The 15,142-nt window shown below is 41.8% G+C and overlaps 1 protein-coding gene across 2 annotated transcripts in view; it reads left to right on the top strand.

Moving 5' to 3' along the window:
- Positions 1 to 15,142, top strand: part of npepps (aminopeptidase puromycin sensitive) — a 193,218-nt gene that overhangs the window by 72,942 nt on the left and 105,134 nt on the right. For both annotated transcript variants that reach the window (XM_067259120.1, XM_067259121.1), the window contains exon 11: positions 5,013 to 5,117. In XM_067259120.1, the coding sequence (XP_067115221.1) occupies positions 5,013 to 5,117 (105 nt within the window). The remainder of the gene's footprint in view (positions 1 to 5,012; positions 5,118 to 15,142) is intronic.

Consider the following 15,142-nt stretch of genomic DNA (forward strand, 5'->3'; position numbering starts at 1 on the left):
CGCAAGACACCAAAATGGATGCCAATAAGTTTCTGAATGGAAAGTTTACTTTTAAAAAGTTGCCAAATGGTGCCATTGACAAGACCAAAGTGATCTGTGTGTTTTGTCATTGTGAACTGAGCTATCATCGCAGCACGTCCAGTCTGAAATACCACTTGATGGCCAAGCACACAGCTGATGCGAATTCTCCGCCCCCTCGTCAAAGCCAGGCGATTGATGTTGTTTTCAATTAAAACAAATATTTGCACCAAGCAATCCGATCCACTTTTCATTTAGACATTTAGAATAGATAAAAATGTGCAATTAATCGCGAGTTAACTATGCCATTAATGCGATTAATCGCGATTAAATATTTTAATCGTTTGACAGCACTAATAAAAAAGCATTACGCAGTATTTCACACATACTAACACCATAGCAACATGTCCACAGACAGCAGTTAGACATGCATTACAGACATAAAGCTAGGAATGTAAACAAATCTCTTAAATTAGGCAGCAGCATTAAGAGCTTCATTTGAAAGACAACAGGGTTATGTTCAATGAAAAACTGAGTAATTGGACAAAAACAGATTGGCCTGTTCAGTTGGATCAAAGTGCAACAAAAATATTTTTTTCTAAAAGCTGAAGTGATTTCCTGGTTTTATTTATTAGTTAGAATAAGTACAACATAATGTTTTAACAAATTGCAAAAGCTGAATAATCATTCAAAGCCAACTGCTTAATCAGTGAAAAAAATAGATGATTAGTCGACTAATCGTTCTAATAATCGTTAGATTAGTCGATTATCAAAATAATCGTTTGTTGCAGCCCTATTTTAAAGATCCCATGGAATGAAAATGTACTTTGAGTTGCCCCTAGCCTGCCTTGGCTCCAGTGGCTAGAAATTTCAATAGGTGTAAACCAAGCCCTGGGTAGTTTTCTCCGCCTTTTGAGAATTAAAGCTCAAATGCTCTGATCTGAAAATCTTCCCCTTATGTCGTTATAAGGGGAAAGGTTACCTCCCCTTTCTCTGCTTTGCCCGCACGGAGAATTTGGCCCACCAACGAGAAAATTAGCTACGACCGTGCAAGCGCAATATTGTTTTTTCCTCGAGAGACATCATGGCTTGCAATGGCAGTTAGCCCCGCCTCTTTCCTCCTCATAGCATTTAAAGCTACAGACACAGAAATGGCACGTCCTAAGGAAAGCTCATTGTGGGACTGCTCGTAGTGGCTGTAATTCTGCACCAAGGCTGAAAGGCCTATATAAAAGCACCCAAAAACAGCATGCCATGGGACCTTTAATTACTTGCCATCTTTTAAACCACATGCCTTCTTGTTTTCTTTAACATTGATTGGGATAGATTTACTGCAATAGAAAATACAGTAGGCCTACATTATGAAGTATGAGAATTTATTGTAGATTTCAACATACTATGGTTGGGGGCACAGATGAGCAGATTCCTGAACTCTTAAGGAAAAATAACGCCGAAATGCAGTCGAGGTGATGCTGCACTACGGGATAGGCCCTACCTTCTCTAAACTTCGCGTGCTTCATACTGTCATTGTGAAGCCTCAATGTTTCGTGTTTGAATTGTTTTGATGCTGTTACAAATGTGACCAGTCCGGCAATTGAAGGCCCACAGAATTTACAGTACACACCGTGCATTGCTACGTCTTGGTACCTTAACCATTGCCGCCGCCTTCAGTATTGGCAATACTACTTTTGAAACAAGTATTGCCTCAGTTGCCTGGCAGTACTACTTTTTCGCAGACCTTATGAGGTTTATTTAATTTATAAGACTAAAGTAAACTGTAATGACAACCACATTTTATGTAGTGAGGAATCTGAAGCGATACGAAAACATAAGACTTTTCAATAGGCTACATGTTGCGCCTTGCGCTGGCGAAAAGGTTTGGCAATACTACTTATACGGTGGGGATGGCACCTATGACCACTGGTATTATTCGAGCCACTGGTGTCGAAATTCATATGTCCGTATCATTCTCACTCACATGCTCCGTTTGACATGGCGAATTGTCCGCTTCATTTTCAACACGTCAGATTTGAGTATCCTATATATGCTATTGCTGCGTGCGTCTGACAAGAGGTTGATTTATTTATTTTTATTAACGTTAGGCTACACCATTCCGGGAAGGGGGCGGGGGGGGTGGTCGCGGGGCAGAAGCCAACTTGATGTGTTGAATGCTCAGAGCACGTTTTAAAACGTATACTTAAAATACACATATAATAATACTGTTTTAATGAATACTCAGACAAAGCGTGGCTCAATAACCTACCATGAAGAAAACGAACAATGGTTCCCAGTTACCCCTGCCCGGAAGCGGGTCACCGGGGCCCCCCCCCTGGAGCCAGGCCCGGGGGTGGGGCTTGATGGCGAGCGCCTGGTGGCTGGGCCTTTTCCAATGAGGCCCGGCCGGGCACAGCCCGAAGAGACAACGTGGGACCCCCTACCAGTGGGCTCACCATCCGCAGGCGGGGTCATGGGGGTCGGGTGCAGTGTGAGACAGGCGACGGCCGAAGGCGGGGGCCTTGGCGGTCCGATCCTCGGCTGCAGAAGCTAGCTCTAGGGACGTGGAACATCACCTCGCTGGCGGGAAAGGAGCCGGAGCTGGTGCGCGAGGTAGAGAGGTTCCGGCTAGATATAGTCGGTCTCACCTCACCTGGGGTGGGAATACTTGTTTCCCCTCGGTTAGGCGCCTGTAGGTTGGGGTTCACCCCGGTGGACGAGAGGGTAGCCTCCCTCTGCCTTCTGGTGGGGGGATGGGTCCTCACTGTTGTTTGTGCTTACGCACCAAACGGAAGCGCGGAGTACCCACCCCTTTTGGAGTCTCTGGCGGGGGGGTGCTGGAAAGCGCTCCTCCCGGAGATGCCCTCGTCCTCCTGGGGAACTTCAATGCTCATGTGGGCAATGACAGTGAGACCTGGAGGGGCGTGATTGGGAGGAACGCCCCCCCCCGATCTGAACCCGAGCGGTGTTTTGTTGTTGGACTTCTGTGCTAGACACGGCTTGTCCATAACGAACACCATGTTCAAGCATAAGGGTGTCCATATGTGCACTTGGCACCAGGACACCCGAGGTCTCAGTTCTATGATAGACTTTGTAGTCGTGTCATCGGATCTGAGGCCGAATGTCTTGGACACTCGGGTGAGGAGAGGGGCGGTCGGTGCATGTCGCGGCGGTAACCCTCGGACTCGGTGGTGGACGCCGGCATCTGATAAGGATGCCTCCTGGACGCCTCCCTGGTGAGGTGTTCTGGGCACGTCCCACTGGGAAGAGGCCCCGGGGAAGACACAGGACACGCTGGAGGGACTATGTCTCTCGGCTGGCCTGGGAACGCCTCGGTGTCCCCCAGGAAGAGCTGGTGGAAGTGGCCGGGGAGAGGGAAGTCTGGGCCTCCCTGCTTAGGTTGCTGCCCCCCGCGACCCGACCCCCGGATTAGCGGAAGATGATGGATGGATGGAAATCTGAAAATGCAATCAAGAATATTTTAAAACATTACTTGGTAAATATAGCTGACAGTTATTTAATTCATTACGAAGTACTAATTTTAGGTAATTAATAGGGCTGTCCCCACTCAGTCGACTAGTCGATTTTCTGGTCGATATGCTCTTGGTCGACTAAGATTTTTTAGTCGAGCTGCCGTATGGCAGTGTGAGATCTGATTCCCGCTTGTCATCATTGCTGAATTAACTAAATGTTTTACGGAAATTGTAGATTATATTATTTAAGACAAATAAAGCAACTCTAAAAATATATAATTTAAAAGAAAAGGTGTTACTGTTTTCCCTTTCGTTAATCTGCGCTTTGTTTTGGTTTGGTATTTTGCACACGGAACAAGCGCAATTGGCTGCCGAACTACAAACTCTGCCATAGCCTACTTTGTCGGTGTTATTAGTCAAAATGGCAAAGAAATCTGTGGTATGGCAGCATTTCATTAAAGTACATTTACAAAGTACCGGGTGTTAGATAGTTAAATCTATCTTTTTTCTAGTTCACCGGTAAAGTAATCCTCTGCCCTGTTTGTCACTGCCTGACTGAGCCAAGGAGAAAGTGCTTTACTGTACTCACGCTATTGTTGTCATGACTTTACGAGGGATTGACATCCTCTCACTGTTCCAGTTGCACATCCTCCAAGTGGAGAGAGAGTGGATGACTGTTTTTTTCCCCAGTTCCATGCTCCACAGTTGTAGACTCGCGTAGGGATGGACGGTATCAACGGTATAGATATACCTGTATGAATTTGGCCTATGATATGCATTTTTACTATACCGTGCTAACCGCGGTAGAGCCTGCCAGAAATAAGATTTGTAACAACCCCATTCATACCAGGCACAGCATAAAATTACTGTATGGAATTTAATGCATATATCGCAAACATCATGAAATCTTCTGCATTCCTCCATCAGTATTGCACTGATGGAGCAGAGCATCGTTTTCTGGCTTTATCGTTTGGTTTTATATGACACAACTTCTAACGTTTATGGAGAATTAAACATAAAAATTCAGCATGCAAGAGTCTAGCCATGCAAGCAATGATGTCAGGTTGGTTAGAATTGTGAAATGTTGATTGTATATGCCGTCAGATTTGTCTAAAGTCGTGAAATATAAATAGTCACGCACAAATTCAACAACCAAGAGTTGTAGCTGCGAGCGAGTGCCTGGCTCTCATATGTTAACTTTGCTCGTGCAGTGAATTTCTGGTCGCTGAGCTGATTACTGCTCGCTCGAGTCTACATGACCTTCACAATTTGGAGGCTGCAGTAGTGAGAGGCTGTGATAAAAAATAAAAAAATCTATATATACAGTTACCGTCCGTGCTTCAGAATTATACCGTGATAAACATTTTAGGCCATACTGCCCAGCCCTCGACTCACGTCTTCGTGACATAAACAAATTAAAATAAGCAGCAATCTGCAGGCAGCAATCATTTTATTGCTGCCTGCAGATGTAAATACTTAATGCAAGTGTAAACATTCTTATCTGAACTTGGAATCTTTTTTCCACAGGTAAATGTTGGCCATCCATCGGAGGTGGATGAAATCTTTGATGCCATATCCTACAGTAAAGGAGCATCCGTGATCCGTATGCTGCACAACTACATTGGAGATGAGGTGAGAAGAGGCTTACTCACACAATCACACACCACTATTAAGTTTAACACTAGAAGCGATGAGCCGGCTTTGAAAATGACCCATGAGTCTTCAGACAGGGACGTTGTTTCTGACACGTAATGGTCGCTAGATGGTGCTTCTTGCACGGGGCAAAGGCACAGTCGAAAATGAATGTGCATTCGTCAATCTGTCATTTATCTCTGTGTTGTTTGTCTGTGATTATTTCCTTAGAGCGTTTGTTGTCTAGTCCATCAATCATTCTGCATGTTGCGGGTTAGACTACAGTTGGTCTATTGTAGCCCAACATTATCATAATTTTATAGTTGGCTGACAAGATCGGGTTGTTGTCCCCAGACAAAAGTATTGGGACATCATAAACATTCAATGGTCTAATTAGATCCAGTTAACTGTGCAAAACATGTAATGTTTTTTTCTTTATTGTCAGGACACGGTCCAAGTGTTGCAAAAATGAGAGCCAGGTGTAATTTGTTTGGAAATACTAGGCTATAGGCTTACTTGATGTTAAACTACATGTTGATGCATAGCCTAATTTAAAAACTTTCGGAATGACGAGACACCCTATAACGGTGCGTGTCCACTACAGTGACGCAAATCGCTTTGTGTCGCTTGCCTTCCCACAGTGCACCACGCTCTGGGGCGTGTCAGACCAGTGAATGCAGAGTTGTAGTTCTGTAAGGTCACTGTTGTAGTTTGTATAACGTCATTGCCAAGTGTGGAGAGATGGGTTTATGTACTCACAATATTGATCAAAAATACAACTATTGCGGCTTCCGGTATGATGTCGGCGTGAGCAATCACGTAGTTTTGAGCTCTCTCAACTCAATGTTAAATGTTCCTTGTCTACTCAACCTACTGCTGTTCAAGTCGCTTAATAGGGTTATTGATCTAGGACTAGATGGGTATGACTGTTAGACTGGTGTCACTTAATGTCAATGGATTGAATACCCCCAAGAAGAGAGACAGGGTTATGACGAAATTGAAGGACAGTGCCCAAATTATATATCTGCAGGAGACTCACCGTAACAAAGTAGAACATGACAAGCTAAAGAGATACGGTTATAGAAATCAGTACAGTAGTTTGTTTAAAGGGGCGATTGATTGCAAAACCGATTTTACCTTGTCATAGTTGAAAAATGACAGTTTGGTGTGTAAAATAGACATACAGTTAGGTCCATAAGTATTTGGACATTGACACAATTTTCATCATTTTGGCTCTGTATACCACCACAATGGATTTGAAATGAAACAATCAAGATGTGCTTTAAGTGCAGACTTTCAGCTTTAATTTCAGGGTATTTACATCCAAATCAGGTGAACGGTGTAGGAATTACAACACATTTTATATGTGCCCCCCCCTTTTTAAGGGACCAAAAATAATTGGACAAACTAACATAATCATAAATCTAATTGTCACTTTTAATACTTGGTTGCAAATCCTTTGCAGTCAATGACAGCCTGAAATCTGGAACCCATAGACATCACCAGACGCTGGGTTTCGTCCCTGGTGATGCTCTGCCAGGCCTCTACTGCAACTGTCTTCAGTTCCTGCTTGTTCTTGGGGCATTTTCCCTTCAGTTTTGTCTTTAGCAAGTGAAATGCATGCTCAATTGGATTTAGGTCAGGTGATTGACTTGGCCATTGCAGAACATTCCACTTCTTTGCCGTAAAAAACTCTTTGGTTGCTTTCGCAGTATGCTTTGGGTCATTGTCCATCTGCACTGTGAAGCGCCGTCCTATGAGTTCTGAAGCATTTGGCTGAATCTGAGCAGATAATATTGCCCGAAACACTTCAGAATTCATCCTACTGCTTTTGTCAGCAGTCACATCATCGATAAATACAAGGGAACCAGTTCCATTGGCAGCCATACATGCCCACGCCATAACACTACCTCCACCATGCTTCACTGATGAGGTGGTATGCTTTGGATCATGAGCAGTTCCTTCCCTTCTCCATACTCTTCTCTTCCCATCATTCTGGTACAAGTTGATCTTGGTCTCATCTGTCCATAGGATGTTGTTCCAGAACTGTACAGGCTCTTTTAGATGTTTTTTGGCAAACTCTAATCTGGTCTTCCTGTTTTTGAGACTCACCAATGGTTTCCATCTTGTGGTGAACCCTCTGTATTTACTCTGGTGAAGTCTTCTCTTAATTGTTGACTTTGACACAGATACGCCTACCTCCTGGAGAGTGTTCTTGATCTGGCCAACTGTTGTGAAGGGGTTTTTCTTCACCAGGGAAAGAATTCTTCTGTCATCCACCACAGTTGTTTTCCGTGGTCTTCCGGGTCTTTTGGTGTTGCTGAGCTCACCAGTGCGTTCTTTCTTTTTAAGAATGTACCAAACAGTTGATTTGGCCACACCTAATGTTTTTGCTATCTCTCTGATAGGTTTGTTTTGATTTTTCAGACTAACGATGGCTTGCTTCACTGATGGTGACAGCTCTTTGGACTTCATATTGAGAGTTGACAGCAACAGATTCCAAACACAAATACCATACTTGAAATGAACTCTGGACCTTTTATCTGCTCCTTGTCAATGAAATAACGAACTCCCTTTATGAGGGAATAACATACACCTGGCCATGGAACAGCTGAGCAGCCAATTGTCCAATTACCTTTGGTCCCTTAAAAAGGGGGGGGCCACATATAAAATGTATTGTAATTCCTACACCGTTCACCTGATTTGGATGTAAATACCCTGAAAGTCTGAAAGTCTGCACTTAAAGCACATCTTGATTGTTTCATTTCAAATCCATTGTGGTGGTATACAGAGCCAAAATGATGAAAATTGTTTCAATGTCCAAATACTTATGGACCTAACTGTACAGTGAACCTCAAAGTCCATTGAAACTGCTTTCATGTCAAAATTTCACTTTTGGAAACTGCAACTTGCAAACGCTAGCTTTCGAACGGTGCAAGTTGTGACGTCACAGCTAGCAGCATCAACTTTGTCACGCCCCAAAATGTACATTTACCCGCCCTCTGGTTTTCTGGTCCAGGAAGATAAACGGAGGTTGCGTAGATCTCCACCACTTTTTTAGCTAACTGCGCGCTGCTCGGTACTTCCACAGGAATTACAAATAAGAAAGTTCATAAGTTTTCAAGATATTGAAAATGGACCGCCGTAAATGCAGTGTTCCAGGCTGTCCGGGAATCCTGACACTTTTCACTATCTTCCCAAAAAACAAGACACTAGACAGGCATGGCTGATGTTTATCTATGGGAATATCCCTATTAAGTACGACGCTAAAGTATTGATTCACTCGGACCATGTCACCGAGGACACTTTCAAAAACTTGGGACAATGTAAAGCAGGATTTGCTATGAAGCTGTTGCTGAAAAGAGGTGCTGTTCCGACCTTAGGTTGATCACAACCGCAAGCTGTATGATGTTGTCGCTAACAGTTACTAGCAATGCTAACATATCCTGCCTGTATCTAGCATCGGTAGAATGTGTGATGATTTAGTTTATTGGCAATGGGGCTAACGTTATTTCTTGTTCCTGACTGTGTTTCATTCAAATAAATAACCCGTGTTGTCATGTAAGTCTACAATTCAAGATGCATGTTTGTCCAGATCTATTTTTCAGCAAGATAGCTAGAGCTAACTGAAACTGAGTTGAATCACGATAGTTTGTTTGGTAAGCTGTAGCTAATGTTAACGTTACCCACTTAAGTCGATCCTGTTTGCTTGCACAGGGATCTTCTACGCTAGAGCTACGTTATAGACAAACATCTACCATGCCCGTCGAGTCAATTTTAGCTAGACTCTAGCAGGGGCGAATCTAGGTTCTAACTTTTGGGGGGGCTAAGCCATGTTCCCCCAGAAGACAATTTTTTTAATATCCTTTGAAATTGTGTCCTCTAGTGGGTTTTAGGAAGAGAAATTAACAAATTTAGATTTAAAATCAAAATCATTTTAGTAGATTTTTTTAATAAAAAATGTTCGGGGTGGGCTAATGAAACTTTTGGGGGGGCTCCAGGGCTAGATACGCCCATGGAGTCTAGCTCATCTGCTTTTTATTAACGCTGATTTGCAAGGAATGCAAGAACAGCTAGATAGCGAAAACGCCTAGAGTAGGCATGTAAACTAGTTTACCTATGCTCTTGCGTTAGCAAGCTAATGTGTGATGATTTAGTTTATTGGCAATGGGGCTAACGCGTTATTTCATGTTCCTGACTGTGTTTCATTCGAATAAATAACCCATACATGTAAATCTACAATTCACGACGCATGTTTGTCCAGATCTTTGGCAGGTTATTTTTTATCTAGCTAACTGAAGCTGAGTTGAATCACGATATAGTTTGGTTGCTAAGCTGTAACGTTCTACCCACCTAAGTCGATCCAGTTTGCTTCGACAACAGAAGTGGAAACAACTAACGTAATCATTTCAAATGATATCTAGTCAATCTGTTGAAAACAGTGTTGTGTAGACACAATAGATTTATTTGTACGTTTTTATTTCAAGTCTCCACCTTCGTTGTTTCAGTGAGTGTTGGCCGTGTTGTGTCTTTGCTCCACAGCTTCACTCGTTGTAAACCAACCAATCAGCGTGCAGTTCATCTATAAATTCATGAGCATACCGTAAAAGGAGAAAACCTAGCGTTTTTTTCCCAGGAAATTTTCAGAGGATGTATCAGGGGGCATATAACAGCACCCGGGCCATTTTCAGCCCAACCAATGTTACATACCCTATTCGGAGACCTTAAGGAACAGTGTGAAATACCAAAAAAAAACATCAATCACCCCTTTAAGGGAGGTCCCAGAAGAGGTGTGACGATTATATCAAATCAGGTACAATTTGAATACGGAAAATAGGTGAGAGATGGGGAGGGAAGATATATTATTGTGAAAGGGGAGCTCGAAAATGTGAAGGTTACTCTGGTGAATGTGTATGCGCCTCCAGACTGTGATCAAAAAAAAAATAGATTGCTATTTGATGTTATCGCAGCGGAAACAGAGGGTATTCTAATTTGTGGGGGGGATTTGAATGTAGTTTTAAATCGAAAATACAAATGTCTAAATACGTAAATACATTATTGGAGGAGATGGGATTGGTCGATATTTGGATGAATCTACATCCGCTAGAGAAGGACTTTACACACTATTCGGCAGTGCATGAAGTACATTCTAGAATAGACTATTTGTTTGTAGATTCAGGAAATGTCCACAAGGTTAATGAATGCCATATAGGAGGTGCAGATGTCTGAACATAACTAATTGTACCTAGACATAGGCATCAGTAACCGGAAAAGAATAACCAATTGGAGACTGAATGTGGGTCTACTGAATCATGGACAAAGGAAGGACAAAATCAAATTGGAAATACAAAACTATGTTACGGAAACGACAATGAAGATGGTGGAGCCAACAATGGTTTGGGGCACATTGAAGGCAGTTATGAGTTATTTCGGAATCGACTTGCGCAACAACAAAAAATGAAATTAGAGACGTATATGAAAAATATAAAAAACAGAGAATTGGAAAGAGACTACCATAATTCGGCTGACTTGGACACACAAAAGATGATGCCGACAAACTGGTCCACGCCTTTATCTCCTCCAGACTGGATTACTGCAACGCACTTCTCATCGGGATCCCTAACAAGAGCCTGCAGAGATTGCAGTATGTCCAAAACAGTGCAGCAAGGATCCTGATGAGAGTGCGGAAATACGACCACATCACACCCATACTCTATTCACTCCACTGGCTTCCTGTTTCCGCCAGGATAGAATTCAAGGTCTCCCTTCTCACCCAATCAGTGCATCCATGGCAATGCTCCCCCCTACCTGAAAGAACTACTAACCCCTACAACTATAGCACGATCCCTCCGCTCAAATAATTCAAACCGCCTCCATCTCCCCAGGACTAAACTCGGCACCATGGGTGACCGGGCTTTCTGTTCCACGGCTCCCCGGATCTGGAATGCCCTCCCCGACCATCTGAGGGCACCTCAAACCACTGAGACTTTAAAAAAAGGACTAAAACATTTTGTTTTTAGCAGATCTTATGAGTTTTAATTGTCTAATTGTATTTTATATTGATGTTTTACCTTGTTTTATAACTCTTAACTGTAGCACCTTGAGATCTGTTTTCAGATGAAAGGTGCGTTAGAACTAAAATGTATTATTATTATTATTATAAAAGAAAATTACACTCGTAAAATTTGAGATAGATAAACATCTAACAGAGGACATAGAACGGAAGATTCTGTTCTATAAGCAAAGTTATTATGAGATAGGCCCGAGAGCCACTAAATTATTGGCGCGACGGACCCGTAAGCAACTCGCGACTAGTCAAATCCATAAAATTAGGGACCCCCTTACGAACCAATTGATAACGGAGCCAGAGGATATAGAAAGAACATTCCAGAGATATTATGAGGAGTTATATACACAACCAGAGTCTGCTCAAAGAGAGGAGAGTAAGTATTTTTTTAACACACTAGACCTACCAAAGATGGGACAGACACAGAACGATAACCTAACAAGGGATATTTCAATGGAGGTAGTCGAGGCAATAAACAGATAAAAAAAAAAGGAAATCACCAGGTAGTCATGGATACCCGGCGGAATGGTATAAGACATTCAAAGACGAACTGTATCCGCTGTTAGTTAAATATTTTAATTGGACATTACAAAAAGGCAAATTACCACCAACATGGACAGAAGCAATAATAACGGTCATACCTAAACCGGGGAAAGATAGGGAATTATGCAGAAATAATCGTCCAATATCGTTACTAAATTTGGATTACAAGTTATATACATCTATTATTGCTAGATGACTACACGCCTTTACACGGGATTTGATCGATGAGGACCAAACAGGATTTGTGAGCGGGCGACAGACGCACAATAACATTAGGAGGACTCTGAACATTATAGATCAGGCAAACAAACAGAAAAGAGACACAATTCTGGTTAGCGTAAATGCCGAAAAGGCGTTTGACAGTGTAAATTTGTCTTTCCTTCCTCTAACACTTCAGTGTTACAGTGTTGGAGAAGTTTGGATTCAACGATAAATCAATACAGATTATTCGGACCCTATATCAACAACCTACAGCTAGAATCAAAATAAATGGAAGCCTATCTAACAAGTTCGATCTACAGAGATCAACCAGACAGGGATGCTGTTTGTCACCAACCCTGTTCGCATACTTTATTGAACCATTGGCCCAAGCCATACGCGAAAATAGACGAATCCAAGGGGTGACAGTGCGCGGTGTAGAACATAAGGTCGGCCTCTTCGCAGATGACAACATTGCATTCCTTGAGCGGCCTAGTGAATCGTTGCCTGAATTGCTAGATCTCTTGAACACATATGGACAGCTATCAGGATACAAGATAATATATTACTAAAACCAAAGTACTCACCATCAATTATACAGCACCAAGGATATCAGGGAAAAATTCAATTTGAATTGGAATCTAAATTAGGGGTAGAAGTGACTAGAAATTTATAAGGACTATATGGGGAAATTATGATAGGATTAACCGAGAATTATCAAAAGATATACATAGATGGACCACCCTAACATTGGATTTTAGCTCAAGGATTGAATTAATAAGAATTAATGTATTACCCAGACTTTTATACTTGTTCCAAGCATTACCAATAGAGATACCTCAAACACAATTCATATCATGGGACAGGATGATATCCAGATTCATATGGGGGGGGAAGAGGCCAAGAGTGAGATTCAGAACTCTCCAGCTAAAGAGGGAGAAGGGGGGCCTGAGTCTGCCGAACCTGAAATAATACTTATGAAGCAAAATGGAAAGAAATGGAAAAATAATTTTGAATGTGTCCGATACAGAGTATTATAGGAGATGGGGAAACATTTAAGAAGGTTAGAAATCAAATGGATTCGATCACAAAATTTACCTTGGAATATTGTTTAAAATTACTTAGACATAATAAGGCGGAGAAGGACGCAAATTTATTGAAATGGGTGGCTTTTGATAGCAGTTTTAAATCAGCTGGGCATGGTGGGGGATTCGGACAGTGGGCGGATAAGGGCATTATGGCATGGTGCACGCTGGTGGAAAAGGGGAAGATAATTAGTTTTCAAAACTTGAAAACGACATATGGCCTGGATTGGCGGGACTTTTACAAATATTTACAGATACGGGATTATTAAGTGAAACAAATTGGACAGGACCTCTCTCTAGAAGTGAACAAAGTGGTACAAGTAATGATTGATAAATATAAAGGGAACCGGGTCGGGACTATAACTACATAAGGCATTGATGGATGGCAAAAGCACAACAGGGTATATAAAAGAAAAATGGGAAAGAGAATTTGACATGGAAATATCTGAAGATGAATGGGATAAGATGTGGGGAAAACACAAGACAACAACCTGTTCGCGAGCCTGGAGAGAGTTTTCCTGGAAAAATATGGTACGGTTCTTTATCACACCTAAAATATCAAATAACTATTCTGAAACTAGAGAGGGTACAATTTCTGGGGAAATTGTAGGGTGTGCTCGCTTGCGTCGGTTGCAGGTGGGTCCGTCCCCTTACGCTTTTCCCATCTAGTGATATTTTCAAGCATTTAGCCTACTCAAGAACCCCCTTTGAAACAAGCTACTGTAACAACGGTGTCACCGGAATTCAAACAGTACCATCTGCTAACTGAAAATATGCCCCCAAAAACGTAAATAAGCTTTACATCTATTTAGGGAGAAATGGCTAATTCAAAAGAAGGCTAGCCAAACTTGACTGAGTGAGGGGATTGTTTTTAAGCGCCGGAAATGAGAATGTTTCTTTTGACAAAGTTTAGGCTGTGGCACTGAAGCCAGCGACGCACCACACAAGCTTGAGTTTAAATACATTCTTTAATGTGACATAACTTACTGTACATGCAAGTCTTGATTTGCTTAAATGTACATGTATGATGCTGCTAGTAGTAGTACACCACGGCACGATACGATACTCTCTGTGCAACAGCCATAGAGTTAATATTACTAGAGGAAGCAACTTTTGTCTTCCAAGATGGCGTCCCCATTAATTTCTATGAAAAATGCTCAGTGGCGCAGTGAGGCAAGCAAGAGCACAAAACTGGACCGCGCCATCTTTCCACTTCCGACTCTTCCGGTCTAGCTTTAAACAGTGGCTCTTTTTTCCCCTAGCACCGAGACCTCGTGCACGCTTGCAACTAGCTGTACACGTCATACTTTGCGACAACCAGTTGCGAGTATAGATTTATATGGTTGCAAGCGTGTGAGTTAAGGCATTGCAGTGGCAGAATGGGGTACAAGTCCGATAAGAATCAGAGACATGATGCAAACTTTACGGAAATGAATGCTGTCATTATATAGTATTCCTTTCACTTGGCTTTTAGAAATAGGCTATAGGGCTAAATATAGGGCTATTCTAGATGGAACTCATCACATATGTTGCTTTCTTTCTTTGTGATATGAGTATGATTTCCAACGCATTGTATCGGATTAAATAAACTGTTAACATGAACACTTAGCTCCGTCGTTGTTCTCGCCAGGAAAAGAAAGCTTAATAGTTATTTTAGTAACAGAAATCTTCCATAATGCAGACTTACCATAGCTTACTGTCAACTTTATATTCAAACGAAATGCAGAGAAATTCACACTGCCTTCAATTTAACATCAGTGTAGAAATTTTATATATGTTCAACCTACAAAACCAAACGCCTATTAATGGATATAACATGATCTAACAAGACTTGGTAATAATGTTATAAATTGAGAAGTGTGTCTAAAATATAGTCTACTTTATTGAACGTGCCTTTGAAAGGGGCATATTAACAGAACTATATATACAAGACGTTTCCAACGGATATAAGTGGGGGTGAAACGTAGTCACTGAGGACCTTCATTGTCCCACAAAAGTAGTCTGGCTTGATGACACAATCAAAAAAGAATAATGAGTGTGTTTAACAAAAGCTTCTGAAGGCAAGACTAATATTATTTAAATATATATCTAATTTCTTATTGTGGTTATCAGTTAAAGTATTAATCTTCGTC

Source organism: Osmerus mordax, chromosome 21, assembly GCF_038355195.1.
Source record: "Osmerus mordax isolate fOsmMor3 chromosome 21, fOsmMor3.pri, whole genome shotgun sequence".
In the NCBI taxonomy this organism is placed as follows: Eukaryota; Metazoa; Chordata; class Actinopteri; order Osmeriformes; family Osmeridae; genus Osmerus; species Osmerus mordax.